Here is an 18,318-nt window from a genome sequence, read left to right as displayed (position 1 = left end):
TGGCTGGGTCTGTCTGTAATCTTGGGGCCCACCCGTGTGTGGCATCAGTTTAATGCGGGTGGCTGGTGAGATAGAGGAACATATGACGATGTGCTTCTCTTCACTTCCTGTAAAATATGCTTCACAGAAACAGCTACATGTGAAACACAGAGACGCTACCGGACACTGTTTCAGAGGAGAAAGCAGATGGATGGCTTGTAATCTTAACCACTCATGAGGACCTTTGCCCAATGAATGAGATGGCTTAGCAGGTAAGTGCTACAACTTTATGCTTATTCAACTGCAGCTTCTTCTTGCATAATCTTGCACATTTTCCCTCCAAAGCCACAATCATCAGATCACAGTTGCCAGGCCTGTTCTGTCTGTGAGAACACTGCTGTGGTATTCAATGTTAAAGGAGTTTTCCAACAAAATACAACGGCAACCACTAAAACTGTACCACTACTCCACTAGTACCCTCTACTACTAGTAGTACTACTTGTAGTAGTACTAGTAATAGAGGGTACTAGCTACTACTTCTACTAGTGCTACTATTGCTGCAGCTGTTGCTGCAATGGGTTGATTAAATGCACAGTTGAGCAAGACAGAGCATCCTAGGTCTAAAACGTATTGCTTTGTAAAGGCTTTTGTTTTGATTTATTTATTTATTTTTTCGTGGGGGTTTTTAACATACATTTTACTTTACGTTATGCAAACTGCTCACATATTCTTGAAGCACAACCAGCTCCCAAGAACAATTTATATACATGACAGCATTTGAGAAATACAAATGTGTACCAACCAGATATAAATATGTTTTCTATGAATATTTTCTCAGTCACTCTAACAGTTTGAAGGTTAAGCAACCTGCGCTTTCTCTTTAGACTTTGAAAAAGTTACTAAATGAGAATATTTATCACATCTGTTCTATATTTGACCTTCAGATGTACCTTATGAACCAAAATACTGTGAATGCAATACTTCTAAATCCTATTTTCAACTACCCATGATGTTCATTTTGAATATATAGGTAAATGGTATTCGTTTACATACTGTATGTTCCATCATGATAAATAGTTGTAATACATTTTCTGAAAAAATGACCATTGTAGGCTTGAGGCACCATAAGAGCCAGAAGAGCCACCATGGAGACCCTGGACGTCAGTGTGCTGCAGCCTTCCCCGGCGAAAGACTTTGAAGAAATAGTAGAGAAACGAGCAGAGAAACGCGAACACCTGCGAGGACGCAACAATGTGACTTCATGTCGGAGCCCTACGAGGGACTTTGATACAAAACTGATAAAGAACATACAACAGCAAAAGAGACACCTGGAGTTTCTGAGGAGGAGATCAGTGAGCCCGGACCAAGGCTGTTTAAAGTCTGTGAAGGCAGGATACCGCTCTTCGAAGAGAAAACCCTCGGGAAAGACATTTTCAGTGAGGCATCATGGCACAATCACCGAGTCAGAGACAGTGCATACAGATATCCAAATGACCCCCACCTCTAATGGACACCCAATGAAGATATTAACTCCAAACAACAGCATAGAAAATGACCCAAGCACCAGTAAATGGGTAAAAAAAAAAGAACCTTAACCTTAAGAACCTTAACATACTACAAACTATTTGGGGTATATTGCAAGATCCATCTGTGGCTTTGATAATTCCATCATTCAAGCTCTTTAGGGAATGATGTTGTTAATATTGGCCCTGCATCTTCTCTCTCCTCTTATTTCCTCAGGCTTCGTTATGGTCAGAACCGGTAACCCTGGTAAGACAAGAGAAAAGCCATGCAAGGAAGCAAGCAGCAGCATCTACCTCCATACCAGGGATAAAGGAGCCAACCCAGCAGAGGGTGAAAGCCACCGAAAAAAGAGAAAACAGAATAAATGGTAAAAGTCTCGCCGGTTGTATATAATCTTTGTCAGAGGAATTTTCCTTGATTCACACGTCAACATTGCTTTTTTTTTCTCTCTCTCAAAGGCCAAAAGACGAGCATCAAAACATTCATTCAAACTGAAAAGTTTCACCAGACTGAAAGCTTCTCTGTCCAAACTGAAAAGATTGTCCCGAAAAAGAGGCTGCGAGATGCCAGTGTGCAGACAGAGTGAGTGCGACTTCACAATCTCCCTCAAACCTCAGTCGTTAAATCTCAAATTTCATATCAGAAGCAGATGTGCTCAGTGTCTCTATTCCTAAAGCATGGCTATAATATAATGAAATGTTTTCTTCTTTACAGGTCTGGCTTCGTCACTGTCAAGGAGTCAGTGAGTTTCAATCAGTTGCCTGTTTTCATTGGGGTTGTTATATGAGTCATATTGATGAGGACAAGCATTTTTTTTCCACTGCAGATTAGAAAGATAACAAGACTCAGTAGATAAAATAACCTTTCTTGTCTCTCATCTCTCACATAATAGGATGTTCAACGGCTAGCTGACTATTTGCAGGTAAACCATTTCAATTCCATCTTGAGTTGTGTTCTGTACTGTGTATAGTCAATTAACTACTTTGACATGACTGAGCCAAGGAAGGAAAATGCTGCTTTACTAAATTCACCCAATGCATGAAATAACTGACGTTCTAAGCATCAGTTGAGTATAATGTCAGGTTTAAACCGTGTTGATGTCAGGTTAAAACCTTCATAGAAGATGTTGACTGACTTAAAATTCATCTAAGCGTCTCCATATCTCTCTTCTGTTGTCCTTTTTCTGTCAGGAGGCTCTGTGGCGAGAGGAGGCAGTGAAGAAGAAGCTGGTTGCCGTCCAGGACAACGCTTCCACCCTGCTGCACTCCTCTAACAAAATATGGACAGTAAGACTCTTCCTTCTGCATCCAGAGATATTATTTCTGCATATTTCATATTTCTGTTTTCATAAGATCATGTTTTTGCATTTCTGCTGTACTCCTGCATTGTCACTCAATGTTAAATTTCTCTTTGCTTAAGATTTAAAAACAGTGCATCGCAGTCAAGTAGCTGTCATTCGTTGTGCGTCTGTTTTTGCCTCAAAGGCATAATGCGGCCTGTGGTTTGGAGCTTCCTGCTTCCGCTCTATACTGCATAGGAAGAGTGCAAGCTCTCACTCTCATACAGGAAGGGCGTGTCAGTCAGCAGATATTATAGGTTTTATGCATCCACATTAGCTACTGTTTGAGTCTCTTTTGGCCACTCTTACTGTGATGAATGGTGGGGGAAGATGAAAGTGTTCCCCTTTTTGCAGGAGATTAGGTTTGAGCAGCAGAAGATCTAGAGGTTTATTTAATTTAAATTCTGCATGCTTTTCATCTGTGAAAACTGTTTCCCATCCAGGTATGTTACCATTTGTCAACTTATATGTTATTGGCCATGCTTTGCCCTGTACTGTTTGTAACAGTGTAGTATTACAGCATACACTGACATCATGGTCTTACTTTAGACTTACTGATGCTGCAAGTTCCCTTCGTGCACCGGTGGGTGCAGACAGTGAAGACACTTGCTGTCACACACTGTGGTCTGTCAGCCATTACATTTCCCTCTGCAGGTTGTAGTGTGACAGCCAGTCATTTCCTTTCCAACCCACACAGGCTCGCTGCACTGAGGACCTGCTGAGAAACAAGATCAAGGCTCTAGAGGCACAGCTGCAAGTCTGCCTACAGGTAAGAATAGCAGCAGTCTGCAGCTATCAGCCCATCAGGATGTGCTGCTGATTCGAAGGCGCTCTTCACATTGGTACACTTTTTCTTTGGGTTGACATTGTTGTCACAGAAGCAAAGAAGTGAGTGCTCTTTAATTATGATGTGGGAGTGAGTGAGAGTCTCCTCACCTTCACTACTTTTCTTGCTTGTAACAACTTCGATATTTAGTCCTTCCCAAAACAACTAACCATGATCTACACTTACATGTCTATCATGCAGTGATGTCTGTTGAGTGTGGGTCTACACGGTTAGTGTGGGTTACATCTAACCCCTTGAGCATTTATAGGTTTAACCAGGTGGTGTTGTGTTCTTCCAGAAGTTTTCCAAGGATGGAGTGAAGAAACTGGTGCTACAGATGGAGAAGCAGAAAGTGGTGTATGAGGAGGCAGCCTTGGCTGCTCTACAGAAGGCCACACAGGAGAAGACTGAGGCCCTCAGCAAGGCCGCGATCCTCCAGGTTAAACCTCCAGCTTTTAACCCACACAATGCACTTTCACATTCATGTTGAGCTCTCAAGCACAGCACTGTAACTGACAATAACAACCATAATCTTGCTATTTGAAGTGAAAACACTCAACATCAAGTTCAGTAATTTAATTGGCTTTCCTGGTGTTATATTTGCAGCTAACATATCAAAGAGGCATGTTTTAAACGTATACAATAAAAATGTGTACAGTGCAGCTGAATTGTGAGACTTATCTTCCACTAAGACACTTCCTATGTTTGCCACCAGGAAGCGCTGCTCGTAATGAAGGCAGAGGCTGTAAGGTGGCAGAGTCTCTATGAGGAGCTGAAGCTGAGCTCAAGCCAACTGAAGGAGAGTCAGGACCTCAGCCATGGACAGCTGCAACAGCTGCACAGCCAACTGGAGGTACTGCAATACAACAGGATATAGTCAGATAGTTCAGATAGTCATATGTTGAGATATTTTAATCTGAATGGTTGTTTAAACTGTGTCCTGTGCAGCTGTCCGGGGCCCGAGAGGCCGAGCTGAGGGAGGAGGCGGTGTCACTACAGCAAGAGAAGAAAGAGCTACAATACAACATTTATCTGCTGGAGGAGGACAACCAGACTCTGAGAGAGGAAATCCAGCAACTTAGAGGTCAGAGACATGGACCATGGAGTCATAGTCATTTTTTAATCACCACAATAAGAGTGAAAGATTAAAGGTTAGGGACACTAAACCCTGGTCAGATTTTAAGCACTCTCCAAAGCAATAGCCAAGGGAAGTAACTAATTACATTTACTCACGTTACTGTAATTGAGCAGAATTTTTGTGTAGTTGTACTTTTTTGAGTATCAGTCAGTAAGTCAGTAATTTTACTTTTACTTAAAGTACATTTTTACTGAAGAATTGTACTTAGCTACATTTTAAATCACAGTTTTTCCAGTGTTTTTTCACAGTACAGATTTTGTAGGATCTTCATAAGCATCAGAAACTGGACCATCGTAAATTTACAAATTGTGGAGCCATTCACAGTGAGAAGCGTAATCTGGCTTTACTTTGAGCATTTTATTTAGTAATTTCCACACATCTAACAACGTTCTCTTTTCTAGAAAATAACTCAGTAACTTTTACTCTAAGTACATTTTAAATTAGCTACTTTTTACTTTTACTTAAAGTAGATTTTTTTTACTTTTACACCAGTACGTTTACTTCTACGTAAGTAAAATATCAGTAAAGTAACAGTACAGTAGAACATTATAGCACTCTTTCCACCACTGGCAATAGCCTATAAAATAGTTATTCTGGAAATAAAAACACTGAGTGCTCTTCAGTACCAAACAGCCTGGTTTTTAAAATGCTGTAAAGAAAACATGGATGATTTATGTCATCATAGTGGAAACTGCTTTCTGCATTAAATGTGAGTCCCACTTGCCCTACTTCCTAGATGGCAGCACGGAGAGCCAGGACTTCATGGCCCAGGTGTGTCTGCCATCAGAGGAAGCAGAACCACAGCAGGCTGTGAAGGGAGGCTCTCAGGTGGAGGAGCAGCTCCGTCACACTCAGGACAGACTGAGGCTGAAGGAGAAAGAGGTGAGGAAGAGATCTCAACCTGCTCTGCTGAAGTAAACTGTAGCATATTCACAACTTACTACATCCAAGCGCTTCAGACGTCAGATATGCATCATTAAACACACTCCGATGAGGAAGAAATATGAAATGAACAGAATAAGCCAAGTGTCGTGCACAGAGACTGAAGCGTGTGTGTGTGTGTGTGTGTGTGTGTGTGTGTGTGTGTGTCTGCACAGTGTGAGGAGCTGCAGACAGAGCTGGATGCCATGGAGCAGGAGTGTCAGTCAAGCCAGGCCCGGCTGACGCAGTGCAGGGACGAGCTCCGGCAACTCAGCCATCGCCGCAGCAGCAGGGTGAGCAGTGTGTGTGTGTGTGTGTGTGTGTGTGTGTGTGTGTGTGAGTGTTAGACAGTGTGACAGAGAGTCCCTTAATGTCCCTACTCATACTGAAATATATTTTCTTGCCCTTACATCAACCCATTATGATAACTGTTTTATGATACTTCCTGGACTCTTATCAGCAACATTATGTGTTTTGCACTTTGTCATATTTTATCACTAGATCTGCTGCAATGAACACCAGAGCAGCATACAAAACAACCTGAGCAATGAAGATTATGATGCAATGATTATATGTACATTATGTGACTTCGATATTTTTTCCCTTTTCTATGTAGAGGTCGTGTGGCTCCTGGTGGAAGGTGTGTGTGTTCCTTGTTCTACTCCTGGCTGTAGTAGGGGTTGCCATGTTGTGGCTGTGGCACCCCCCATTCAGGGAGCAAGTGGAAGACGCGTACGCAGACATAGAGACACGCATTGAAGACTATCTCACAGAAATGGCTTCTCCTCTACACTCAGGGTGTTTCAGACCAATATGAACACATCACTGCTCAGGAATTTTTCTATTGCCAAGTTTTGCTTTTGTTGTGAAAATAAAAAGAGTGTAGTTTATTTATTTGTATGTTTGTATTTTAAAACCATGGTGTGCAGTCCTAAGAAATTTAGGAGTAGATTTTATTTAGAAGTGGAAGTGAATAAAGTGTGTGTGACATGTGAGATGCTATTGTATTGACATGCGTAGGGTATACTGTACATATCTGCAGTATGTTCAATTACAACACATCCAATGACAAAAATGCATCAGTGTATTGGTCAGGTACCTCTGTAATTAAAATGTAAACATGCAAAAGGCACTGTAAACTCACAAGTTGGTTGATGAACAATGCCATTTTGAGAAACTTTTGGTTGTGGTAGCGCTGGAACTGGCATTGGTGCTGCTGGGGAAATACATTTAAATAAACTGAAAAATATGTGTCGTCTTTCACAACATCAAATCAGTTTGTACTGTGTCACTGGATGGTATTCTATAGCTCATGCTGCTATGGATTAGGTTTAATGCTAGAAACTAATTTAAACCGAGACCTCCAAGGAGGAGACTTTTTACAGCAGGAACAGACTTAATCCAAATTGGTAGCCTGGCCTCACAGTGGCTTATTGAACAAAGATTCCCGCACACAAAATTCACCTCCGCTGTCTCTTTTATTTCCTGTCGACATTTCGGTACAAGACCTTTATCATGACATTTCTCACGGCATATATTACTGCACCTTTAACACAGAATACAAGAGGCAATCGCCCAAAAGGGAGACAATTATATGTGACATCCAAGGCCTTGCGTATGCCTACACACGAGTCTCCAAAGACGTCATTTGCTGCCTGACCTTCACGATGGCTCCTATCATCACATCTTGATCGATCAAAGGTGTGCATTGCCCTTTGGGAAAGACCTCAGTATATCACTATCTCAGTTGAACTAGGCTCATCACAAAGGATATGCAAATTTTATATAAATATAAATAAGTAATGTAATATGTAATAAACAGCAACTTTAACTTGTAATTCCATATGTCATGCCACGGTGCAATTTCATCCAAACAAGCCACAATAACATTAACATGGTCACAAATGTATAATATTATCTGGAATGCACTGGTTTAAGTGTTTATTACAATAATATTTCATCATAATAAGTTTGGACTTTGTTAAAAGTGAGTCAGTACTGATTTATTTTGTAAGCTGCAATAGATTGGCAACACATCGCCTGAATAGAAAGATTGGCTACAGAAGGAGAAATGTAATATGTGCGAAAACAGTTTCTTACCAAAGGAGCAGGATAACATTAAAACATACAAGACAATCATGCAATATTTAGAATGTAATTATTTGACATATTGGCAAATCTATATTTTCTTTGTTCAGCAAGGTCCGTGCCAGCGGCTGATGTTCATTCATAAAAATGTGACTTTTCAGTTACCTTTCTCTGAGGACCTTTGATTATTGCTTCCTCAGTGAACTCTAAAATCACACTTTGTCTACAAATCTAATACATCTGTAGTACACTACTTACAGATAGAAATGTCTACAATCGCAACATCTTAGCACTCTGTGACTTATGTACTCTATGTTCACAGAATGATTTCCAAGAGGGCAAAGGTGGTGATTTATAGCCTACTAATTAAAACTTAAAACTAAATATGATTTTGATGATGATGATGATGATTTTTGTATCAAATGCCTCATAGTAAGAAGTTCCACCTCTCCCACAGGACCACTACCGGTATTTAACACACAGCTGAGTGATATATTGCTACTATGTGGTAGCTACTAGCTGCTCTTGTCTATGGTAATCTGACAGAATGATATACGGTGAATTCTGTAAAAAAAAGTTCATGAAACTGACAGACATGTCACATGGCACTGTCTATTGTTTGATCACACTCAAACTTGGAGACAAAACACACTCACAGCTGAACTTTCTGAGTGGGACGGAGTCCATTGTTCATTGTATTCAGTGGTTTTAACTGTTCCAGATAAAGCTCCATTCTCGATGAGCACTGACACAGCAGATCCCCCACACAGATCCATGACCTCTGTCTTTCACCCAGGGTTACCTGTATGTTCCCCAAATAGATCACAGGCCATTCAAGAGATGGATCTTTGCTGGACGGAGGTCAATCTCCCTGGGAAACTAGCACTGAAGGTAAGAGGCCTCAAAACGATGTATATAATGTTGAACATCTTGTAGGTATAATGTGTCTAATGCCAAATGGCTCATGCAGGTGTAGATTAATGTAACACATTTCACAACATGAAAAAGAGGATCTTGCCAAACTTGTCTCTTTTACTTACAGAGAGATAAATATCCGCAAGATGAGGCCTCCAGTTCTCCTGCTGTGTTTTGTGGGGCTGTGTACGCTGAACATCGCACTTTCTCTGAAAATCTGTGCTTTCAATGTTCAGAGCTTTGGGGAAGCAAAGGCAAACAACAAGAAGGTTATGGGGATTCTACTAAAGGTACTATAAGTGTACATGATGATTTCTAACCAGAACTATGACAGCATCCACGCAAAAGCAGACAGTTAATTCGTCTTTGTTTTTTTTTTCATTCCCAAGATCCTTTCTCGGTATGACTTGTGTCTTATTCAGGAGGTCCGAGACTCTAAAGGAGGAGCCATACCAACTCTGGTTAAGGATCTCAACAGGTACACGCTTTTGTGAACTTTTTGAGGCAGAAGTTGTGAGAATATCATTCTATCAATAACATTGTTATGCCATTTATATTGTTATCAACAGATTCGACAAATCCAACTCATATTCCTATTTGGAGAGTGAGAGGCTGGGGAGGAAAACCTACAAGGAGCAATATGTCTACATTTACAGGTAAAAACATCAGACCTCTTGCACACTTGGGTGAAGAATAAAATATGGATCTAATAATTAAAACCAACGCGTTTTGGCGTACGGTCACACATTGCTGTCAGCTCCAAGTGACATCACTCAATCCCTCTTTTCCTCTCTTATCATCTCCAGAAACAATGTACTGCAGGTCAAAGAGTATTATCAGTATCCTAAACTGGAGGGGGAAGGGAACAACGAAACCGATGTTTTCTCCAGAGAGCCTTTCATCGTCCGCTTTCACTCGCCTACTACCCGTAAGAAGAAATGTATAACATCTTTGGGATTTTAGGAAAAATGATGACATGTCATTCAGGATGCATCATAAATGTCTTATTTTGCAGTGGTGAAGGATTTTGTCCTGATTGGCCAGCACACCTGCCCCAAAACAGCCATGAAGGAGATTGATGAACTGTATACTGTCTTCAAAGGGATTTACAAGAAGTGGAAGACAGATGTGGGTTGAACCGCAACATAATTGTTATGTTTTTTTCCCCACATTTATATCTTAACATTGGGCAATGTTCCTCAGCTTAGTCTCATGTTGGTTTTCTCTTCCACATGTGATGAAATTTGTCAGTAATTTTGATCTGCTCTACTTCCCTTTTTACTTCCTCTCATTTGCCTAGAATGTGGTGATCTTGGGGGACCTGAACGCTGGGTGCAGCTACATCACCATCAAGGGCTGGAGAGCTGTCCGATTGAGGAGTGACCCCAAATTCCGCTGGCTAATCGGAGATGAGCAAGATACGACCGTCCGTGAGAAAACGCACTGTGCTTATGATAGGTCAGTGGCTGCTGGCATGTTCACAAGACTGACTGAATGTGATTAAATCTGGCTATTCCTGTGCGGTCACAATGTGACCACAGTAGCACTGAGTAGATTTCAACAATTACTTTAAAGAGCACACATGCTTTAGTGAGAACACACATGATGTAATGATGACTATAATTGCTGTTTGCTGCAGATATCCAACATGTCAGACAAGGTCAGACACACTGTATGTCTTCCACATCCCAAAACAGGATAGTTGTCCACGGGCGTGAGATCATCTCCAGTATAGTGCCAGGTTCAGCTCAACCGTTCAACTTTAAACAGAAGTTCGATCTGACTGAGGAGGAGGTAAACCTGCACTCAAGCACTGTTCTTATACAATCACATATGTAGAGTTCAGCTCAATTTGAGTTCTGTTTGACATTTCTTCAATATGAACATGAACATTAACCTTGTTCATTTTGTGGCCTTTTTAGGCTCTAGAGGTGAGTGATCACTTCCCAGTCGAAGTTGACCTGAAACCCAACCACCGCTACCTCCTCCGCCATGAGCTGTAGACAATCAACCATCAACAAACCAAGACATCAAGACTACTAACTGTAGTTTAACTGGATTTTAGCTGTTTTCAAATAGATATTTTATGAATATTTACTCAGAATTATGTCTCTTTTAAAATGAAACCAACTGTCATCTTAGACACACAATAAACATCAGTTGTTTCAGCATGAAGGAAGTGCGTGTTTGACTGCTGGGTCTGTTATGCATCTGAAACCAAAACCACATCAAAGCTGACATCATTTTGTGATACTTCTGGTGGTACGTTCCTGCAGCAACAGTGAACACAAAGAATTACTTTTCCGATTTCACTTTTTAGGAGAGACTTTTTGAACATCTCTTTTAAATCATCTTCAGTTTTTCGGTAGGCCTACACAATATAGACATTTTGTAATTCTCTTTAACAAGTTATATTACATTTAACATGCTATCCATGCAACCTCTTTTTGACAGGAAGCCACTTGCAGCAGCAACAGATGAGACTTTGCTCTCTCTTCCTCTCTTGCAACCGAGGAGATTATCTGAAGAGGTGTCTCAAAAGATACATGGCGTGTTTGGCGATACATGAATGTTTGTCTTGATAAAACTCTTTCTCTAAAGTATTGCCTTACCTGTTACATTCAGCTAACGAAATGGAACAAAGCTTAGCCGATCTACTTACTGACGCATTTTCAGGTAAGAAAGATTTTTGTTTTGTTTATATTTTGTTGTATTTGATTTTTTGATTTTTTACAGTTTACTGAAGTATTTAATTTGCAAATTATGTTGTTACAGAACAATCTCTTCCATCATTCCCTGATGAAGAGTTGGACTTTGAGAGTTTATATTTTGATGAAAAGTTTGAGGAGGACAAGACAGACAACTGTCATGAAAACATACCAATAGCAACAGAGGAAAATGGGGCTCTGCACCAGGAAGCAGCTGGTCAAACTAGAGTTTTGTCTGGCTTTGAAACTAGTGATACAAATATGGCTGAAAATGACGATGAGCAGGAGACTGATGCTAAAAAAGGAGAAGAAGATTTCACTAGTGCAAGGCTCAATGTCATGAACATGGACAAATCACCAGAGGAGCATTATGAAAGCTCAGATGAAGATTCTGCAGGGGAAGGTTCTGTCTCTGGAGAAGATGAAGAGGTTGAGGAAGAGGATATGGGAGCAGGAAAGAGACCAGGGGATTGGCTGATGTCTGTTCGCTGTGGCGAGGAGTCCTGGGATGGAGATAAAGAGGACAGGATCTTTGCTGAGGGACAACCCCTGGCCCCGGAGGGTACTGAAAACCCTCAAGTTAGAAATGAGGAGCAAGGTGAGAGTGATAGCGACGAGGATGTGTCCTATTTTGGGAGAGTCCCTCAACGTGGCAGTGGGACGATGGTACAAGGTGATGGGATTGAAGAGGAAGAGCAAGAGAGAGAAGAAAAAAGGGTTGAGGATTCATCCAATACAGAGTGTGAAGGCATGAAAATCGAAGAGGATGAAGGCAAAGAAGGGAATTTACTTGCCAATTTCGAGTTTCCTGAAATATCAATGCGACATCTGCAGGATCTTATTGCTGATGATGATACTGACGAAGATGTTGTGGACAAAATGAAGGATTTCTCAGGAGATGAGCACCAAGAGGCAGGTGAGAGTTTTGCAGATTATCCGTCAGACTTCTCTTCAGGCGAATATATGGAAGACGGAAGAAAAAATCAAGACAGTAAATACAAATTGAATGCCTTGCCTTGTACCTCTGACAGTGGATCCAACACAAAACAGAGCGCCCACCTGGAAAGAGGTGTGACAGATATTACATGGATGGGAAGTGCTGTGGACACCGATGAGAAGGAAGACCAGGATCTGGATCCTGGAGGGATGGGGATGGATGTTGATATGAAGATCATGGGTCTGGATTTGGCGACTGGAGAAATAGACAAGAGAGGAAAAACAGAGACTGTCAAACATGTATTGGGTAGTGCAGCTGTGAAAGGGCGTGATGATGATGATGATGATGATGATGATGATGATGATGATGATGATGATGATGGAGATGAAACAGGTGAACCTATGTGCCTAGATGGAAAGGACAATACCTATACTGAAGAAGAGGAGGGACAAAATGGAGCGATACAATCAATGCCCATTTTTGCTCAATATCAGCATACGCGTGAGGCCAACACTCGCGTGAGACACCTTCCGTCTGAGAGCGACACGTACAGCTCCAGCGAGGATGAGATCCAAGTGAGGAGGAGTGATGATGAAGAATACATAGATAATATAATGCGTCGCCTGGATCCTGAACACAACTATCTGCCGGAAGATGCTCAACTTCATAGTGAGAGCAGGGGAAACATCTCTGACGACCTGACTGTCACTAACTACCGCAGCAGAGGAGATCCAGCAGCTTTCAGCTTCTCCTGGGACACAGCGACCGGGGGCTTTTTGTCCGAAGATCTGTTTTTAAACCCAGAAGACGCAGACACAGAAGAAACTTTTCCTTCTATAGACATCCATTCAGTAGTACAGCTAGGGGATGACACAGCCACACACCCGTCTAACCAGGGGTCCGTGGACGACAGCTTTTTCTTCAACAGCGGATACGAGGCGTCAAGAGCCACCGAGCTAGGAGAGTTTGGAGACGACGAGTATGAAGAAGAGAGGAACTGGGAGCAAGAGCAGGAGAGAATCAAGGCTTTCTACAAGTTTTACGACGACAGCGAAGGGGAGGATGGTAAAGAAGGTGAGTGCAGTAATGGAGAGAGATTTTCAAACTGTTGAATGTATTTCACAATGTATGAAAGGTTCCACAGCATTTGATATTGTTCATGATATTGTGCGTTTTTACAGGGAGGAAGATAAAGGTTCAGTTTTGTACAGATCCTTTGTCTCAAGTCATTCACTATGAAACAGACAGGTAAGTGGAATTCCTAGTAAGCAGGAAACCCTCCTTTGTTTTCCTTGAAAAATAATTGCAATCCATGCTATGACAGATCATTGATCCAACCAAAAACTAAGAGTGTTTACTGCTTTCTCAGCAGCGACAGAGAGTCACTCAGCAGTTCCACAGATGGGCAAGAAGACCTGAGCTCTGCAGAGACATCTACAGTAAGAATGGGAACACACACACACACACACACACACACACGCATACACACATGTACCCACCCACACACATACACACACACACACACAGTATGGTTTAATTGCTTTGCCTTTTTCAGGAGCCGAGGGAGTCGGAGACACTGAAAATGAACTCTGCTCTTCATCCCCCACACAATCTGCTGCCAGAGAACGTGCCAGATCTCGACAACACACAGAAAACACACACCAGAAAACAGAAGGTGTGTATCTACTGTGTATTTATTGCACATAAATCAGTTTCTTACTCATGTCTTTGAATCATGATTTCCCTGCTATTGTTTTTACCTCTCTGTCATTGTTACTGCAGTGTCTTGGTGTACTCAAGTTGCTGCTGAAGCTGGGTCTGGTGACACTGACGGGACTGCTGATGTTCTGGTGGGCCACAGACCAACTGGACTGGCTTGACCAAGTTGCCTTCTTTAAGGGCTAAAGCTCATATGCTCATTAAAATATGTTTGATGCTTATAGATGATGGAAAAAAAAAATTCTAAATGGACAAATTGATTTGTAAAAATGTGATGTAAAGTGTTAGCCATGCAAAGATTTTTATCTGTACGTCTGATTTTGTGCATAATAAAGGTTTATCCTTGGTTAAAGTGATGCTGCCTTATTTGTTTAAACCACAGATAAATAGCATCACACTTTTGTAAATAATGATGCGAATTGGGATTAGCTCCATTACTATAAAAAAAAAAACTTTAACAAATAGTTTTGATCACCTGAGAGCACCTCAGAGTAAAATCTTTTTATCTTTCTCTAGAAAAGTAGTTTCTGCAAATTAGTAACTTCTTCTCACTCCACTGATTTGCATCTCATTTTCTTTCCTTCCTCTTTCTTTCTTCCTCATTTTGTATCCTGTTTTACCTGCTGTGAATTACCTTTTTTTCCTGTATCAATTTATATCATATTAATATTTGCTTTGTGTTGTTACTATTGTTATTATTAATTGTCATCATCTTTATCAATATCATCACTAGCCCGCTGGTGGCGCTGCTGGAAACAAACCAGCGAAAAAGAAGAGAAGGCCAAAAGGAAGGGGAAGTGATGTCACCAGCAGGCTGTGGGTGCGAACGTTTTGTTTACTCTTCTGACCAGTCTGGTCAGTCCGGTACTCCACAGAAGCGGGGTCCAACTATCCGCATTACAAAACGAGCGCGCCCAATCTTTTGCAGTGGGCGGCGTCAAACTTGTTGTCTTTTAGTAAATGAAACTATAGCCAACTGTAACAAGAATATAATCGTGTAACACAAAAGGCTATCCCGAGAGATCAAGGCACAGCCATGGCCACACTGAGCAGCAAATCCGCCGAGGAAATCAGCTTGCTGCTGGATGAATACGGGATCAAGCATGGACCTGTGGTCGGTGAGTGGCTCGTCCTGTAGTTTTTACTTTGCGCTCATTTTTGAATTAACGTTTAATTAACGTTGCGCCAGCTAAGAGCATACGGTCACCCGATTGCAGCCTACATTTACTAGCTAACTGGTGCTATCTGGCTACCCAGTTTCACTATGTTGTTAACTTACTCACATCTACTATGTGACTTTGTATTTAGATTCCACCAGAAGTCTGTATGAGAAGAAGCTGAGAGAGGCCATGAGCAAAGGCAAAAGGGCGAAGCCGTCCCCAGACAAAACCTACTACAGAGAGGAGGGTAAGTAAAGTAAAGTAAAGCAAAGCCCTGGGGACACTTACAGGAAATCTGGTTTAGCTTCACGTTTAGGGCTTAGGGTAATTGTTGTGCTTTCATTTCAGAGGAGGAAGTCACATGTCTCCCAGGACACCAGTAAGTACCCTTGTCCGATCGGCCTCAAGGTGTCGCTGAACTCGGCCAGTGGGAAAAACCTTGGAGGGAAACCTGACCACACACCGTGCGGCAAGACGCGGCTTGCTTGGATCTGATGATGGTTTCCTCCTCGAGTGTGTATATATATATATATATGTGAAAAATATAAATTTATAAATATAAACTTGATTTCGTTGTCACTAGTCCACCATTTGGCCCACGGCGCAAGCGCTGCCTTCAAAATAAAACTGATAGGCGGACCAAACAAATCTACGGAGCCCCTAAAGTCCCGAAAAGTGTTTTTGTTTTTTTTTATTTGTGCGCATAATAATTGTTCCCACAGGATAATTAACTTGTGCGCACAAGATAAAAAAAAAACACTTTTCGGGACTTTAGGGGCTCCGTACAAATTCTAATATACAAAGCCACAATGCTGTATTATATAAAGCGATTTACTGGGTTTATTTGGTCTGCGTATCACTTTTATTTGGAGTGGTCTGTTTCTGAGACCTGAGTTGATTTTAACAACGAAACAGAACCTTTGAACCTCTATTTTTCTCATACACCTATCCGTCTTGTATACTCAATGAGGAAGGCATCCTATGGAAGGCCCAAGATGCAAGTATAAATGCAAATGAACTGAAGTGACATATTGAGGCTATTGGGCCTATAGGTATCCACAACAATAATTTTTATCAATGTCATTGTCAAAAGTTCTGATTAACTCTATTTCCAATTTTGCAGATCAGGAATGACGGTTCAGGAGACGGGTCAGTTGTCTTTCACATGCTCCAATAAGATTAGGTTCAAACATTTATTCTCAGTCTCAGGCTTTTTTTTCTGGAATGGCAAATATAAATATAACAGAATTAGTAATTAGTCTTTTTTTCTTTCATTCAGGAGGCCGTACATGAGGACAAGGCCAGAGTACTCTGAGAGGGAGTTTGAGGACGAGTAAGTCATCACTGTGCTCAAACATAGCAGTTTTTTTTGTTTGTTTTTCAGTTGGTGAGGAGTATAAAACCAGCAAATCTTTATTTGTATTTATGTCACCCTCTACAGGAGATCCTACTCAAGGCCAAGACCCGAATACAGTGGAAGGGATTTTGTTGATGAGTAAGTGTAATAATTATACTGGGATGACTAACTGTCAGCAGATGCGATCAAATAATCAGTTCATTTTATAATGTGCAAAATTGTTCCTTCCACTTTGACCCCTGCAAATGCAGGCTACTATGCAAATTGCTTATTTAATTTTATTGCATATTAAAGAAGATGACTATAGATGTGTCAGTATTGATTGAGGAGATGTAGGCCCATTTGTAATGTTCAAAAAATCACCCATAAAATGTTTAAAAGTGTCACTCAAAACCTTAGTAACCAAAAAAAAAAATCCAAACGATTTACTATAAAATCTCCTTGGTCAAAACAAGGTGACGTTTGTTACGGATTGGCCAAGAGGGGGGTTGTATCACTCATGGGGTACACGAGTTGTCTTGTAAATGAATGTTTCTAACAAAAGCACACTCTCCTTTCAGGCCCTACATCTATGACACGCCGTCCACCTACAGAAACGTCTCTCATTTGAGATCAACGCCCATGAAATCTGGCGGAGACGCTCCGAAGGCGGCAGGGTCTTCTCGCCTCATCCCGCTCTGGGTTCAGTTCCTGTTCTTCCTGGCTGTCGCAGCTTTTCTCTACTTTGTTTTTTCCAATATGGAGACAACGCACAGCGACCCTTTCAAAAAAATAGAATGATTATTACGGCATGTTCAGTTTTAAGAGCTGTTGTAATACTTTATTACGCATTTTAATTTAAGGAATGTATTTTTTGGCATATGCATTTATTTTAGCCATCGCTTGAAGGATTGTGTTTTTTGCAATGATGGCAGTTTACTTGCTTATAGGCAAAAATACGTAATTGCAGCACTGCTAGAATAGAACTTAGAATTCATATTATTCATTTAATCTTTCATCAATATTTGTTTGCATGAATAAATCTCTAGTAGAGATTCAGTAAACCAGCGTTCAAATTTGTGATGCCATCAAGAGACACAAATTTGAGATTTTAAATACAAATGTTATTGTACTAACATGTTAAAAAGAGAATATGTGCCCATATCCCCATATATTCACCTGTACTGTACTGTTATGAGTGGATTTTCACTTTTCGATGCCTCGGTGCAGCTAATAAGGCATCTACCAGTGTATGATACAGTGTAAATTGTTAATACAAAGATATACCAAAACGGTTCCTATAACACCTATTGTTACTAGTGGTTTTCTTCAATCCAGCAGCAGAACGAGTTTATCAAAAATAAATAAAATGAACTTTAAGGCCAGTTGCAACAGTTTTAGACCAGCGGTAATGCAAGTGCCTTAGCATTTTTATAACTGACTAACTAAATTGGGATTTATTTGTCAACCTGTTAATTTCTTGTCAGTGCTTGGTGAGTAGTTAAAGAGTATAAGAATATAGAAAATGTACCGGTTGTATTGCCTGTATTGACATGTTTATGCTGTGCTACAGTAGGTCTTACATGTCATTTTTATTAGCATTTAAGAGATATCACACGTTTGTATTAAATAATCAAATACCATTCAATTTTTAAAAGATGCTTTTTTGTATTGCTGTTTCACAATTCAAAATATAAAAGTGTTTGAAAAGTGTCAAGTCAGTTATTC

The 18,318-nt window shown here is 40.8% G+C and overlaps 4 protein-coding genes across 4 annotated transcripts; all 4 read left to right on the top strand.

Annotated features, from left to right (window-relative positions):
- Nucleotides 1-114: 114 nt before the first annotated feature.
- On the top strand, nt 115-6,991 carry traf3ip3 (TRAF3 interacting protein 3). Its single transcript, XM_071543571.1, has 14 exons — nt 115-251; nt 1,092-1,553; nt 1,720-1,870; nt 1,962-2,085; nt 2,218-2,245; nt 2,396-2,425; nt 2,694-2,789; nt 3,540-3,611; nt 3,967-4,107; nt 4,384-4,521; nt 4,617-4,752; nt 5,543-5,688; nt 5,904-6,020; nt 6,344-6,991. The coding sequence occupies exons 2-14, from the start codon at nt 1,125-1,127 to the stop codon at nt 6,542-6,544; spliced, it is 1,809 nt and encodes a 602-aa protein (XP_071399672.1). The 5' UTR covers nt 115-251; nt 1,092-1,124; the 3' UTR covers nt 6,545-6,991.
- A 1,885-nt stretch (nt 6,992-8,876) lies between these two features.
- On the top strand, nt 8,877-10,789 carry dnase1l1l (deoxyribonuclease I-like 1-like). Its single transcript, XM_071543561.1, has 8 exons — nt 8,877-9,020; nt 9,120-9,208; nt 9,300-9,386; nt 9,537-9,658; nt 9,746-9,858; nt 10,031-10,188; nt 10,428-10,524; nt 10,653-10,789. Exons 1-8 carry the CDS (start codon nt 8,877-8,879, stop codon nt 10,731-10,733), a joined length of 891 nt encoding a protein of 296 aa, XP_071399662.1. The 3' UTR covers nt 10,734-10,789.
- A 179-nt stretch (nt 10,790-10,968) lies between these two features.
- Nucleotides 10,969-14,440, top strand: LOC139664651 (protein starmaker). Its single transcript, XM_071543560.1, has 7 exons — nt 10,969-11,095; nt 11,185-11,406; nt 11,506-13,449; nt 13,557-13,623; nt 13,745-13,814; nt 13,931-14,050; nt 14,158-14,440. Exons 2-7 carry the CDS (start codon nt 11,364-11,366, stop codon nt 14,278-14,280), a joined length of 2,367 nt encoding a protein of 788 aa, XP_071399661.1. The 5' UTR covers nt 10,969-11,095; nt 11,185-11,363; the 3' UTR covers nt 14,281-14,440.
- A 484-nt stretch (nt 14,441-14,924) lies between these two features.
- On the top strand, nt 14,925-18,307 carry LOC139664658 (emerin-like). The gene is given in 8 exon segments (XM_071543568.1): nt 14,925-15,212; nt 15,403-15,501; nt 15,603-15,620; nt 15,623-15,633; nt 16,378-16,403; nt 16,534-16,587; nt 16,696-16,749; nt 17,172-18,307. Coding segments are annotated over 8 exon segments (564 nt in total). The 5' UTR covers nt 14,925-15,130; the 3' UTR covers nt 17,392-18,307.
- The last annotated feature ends 11 nt before the right edge of the window (nt 18,308-18,318 follow it).

The sequence above is a fragment of the Centroberyx affinis genome, unplaced genomic scaffold (assembly GCF_046629955.1).
Source record: "Centroberyx affinis isolate AG114_WGS23_722 - 3 ecotype Tasmania unplaced genomic scaffold, CSIRO-AGI_Caff_v1 ptg004352l_1, whole genome shotgun sequence".
Lineage (NCBI taxonomy): Eukaryota > Metazoa > Chordata > Actinopteri > Beryciformes > Berycidae > Centroberyx > Centroberyx affinis.
The sequence above is the reverse complement of the archived record's forward strand: the minus strand, read 5'-3'. Positions and strand labels throughout refer to the sequence as shown.

Coding starts and splice junctions, on each gene's coding strand:
- traf3ip3 (XM_071543571.1), top strand. CDS start 1,125: ATGGAGACCCTGGACGTCAGTGTGCTGCAGCCTTCCCCGGCGAAAGAC. Junction 1,871..1,961: donor AAGAGAAAACAGAATAAATG/GTAAAAGTCTCG, acceptor TCTCTCTCAAAG/GCCAAAAGACGAGCATCAAA. Junction 2,246..2,395: donor TCGTCACTGTCAAGGAGTCA/GTGAGTTTCAAT, acceptor CTCACATAATAG/GATGTTCAACGGCTAGCTGA.
- dnase1l1l (XM_071543561.1), top strand. CDS start 8,877: ATGAGGCCTCCAGTTCTCCTGCTGTGTTTTGTGGGGCTGTGTACGCTG. Junction 9,209..9,299: donor CTGGTTAAGGATCTCAACAG/GTACACGCTTTT, acceptor TGTTATCAACAG/ATTCGACAAATCCAACTCAT. Junction 10,525..10,652: donor TCGATCTGACTGAGGAGGAG/GTAAACCTGCAC, acceptor TGGCCTTTTTAG/GCTCTAGAGGTGAGTGATCA.
- LOC139664651 (XM_071543560.1), top strand. CDS start 11,364: ATGGAACAAAGCTTAGCCGATCTACTTACTGACGCATTTTCAG. Junction 13,450..13,556: donor AGGGGAGGATGGTAAAGAAG/GTGAGTGCAGTA, acceptor GCGTTTTTACAG/GGAGGAAGATAAAGGTTCAG. Junction 13,815..13,930: donor GCTCTGCAGAGACATCTACA/GTAAGAATGGGA, acceptor TGCCTTTTTCAG/GAGCCGAGGGAGTCGGAGAC.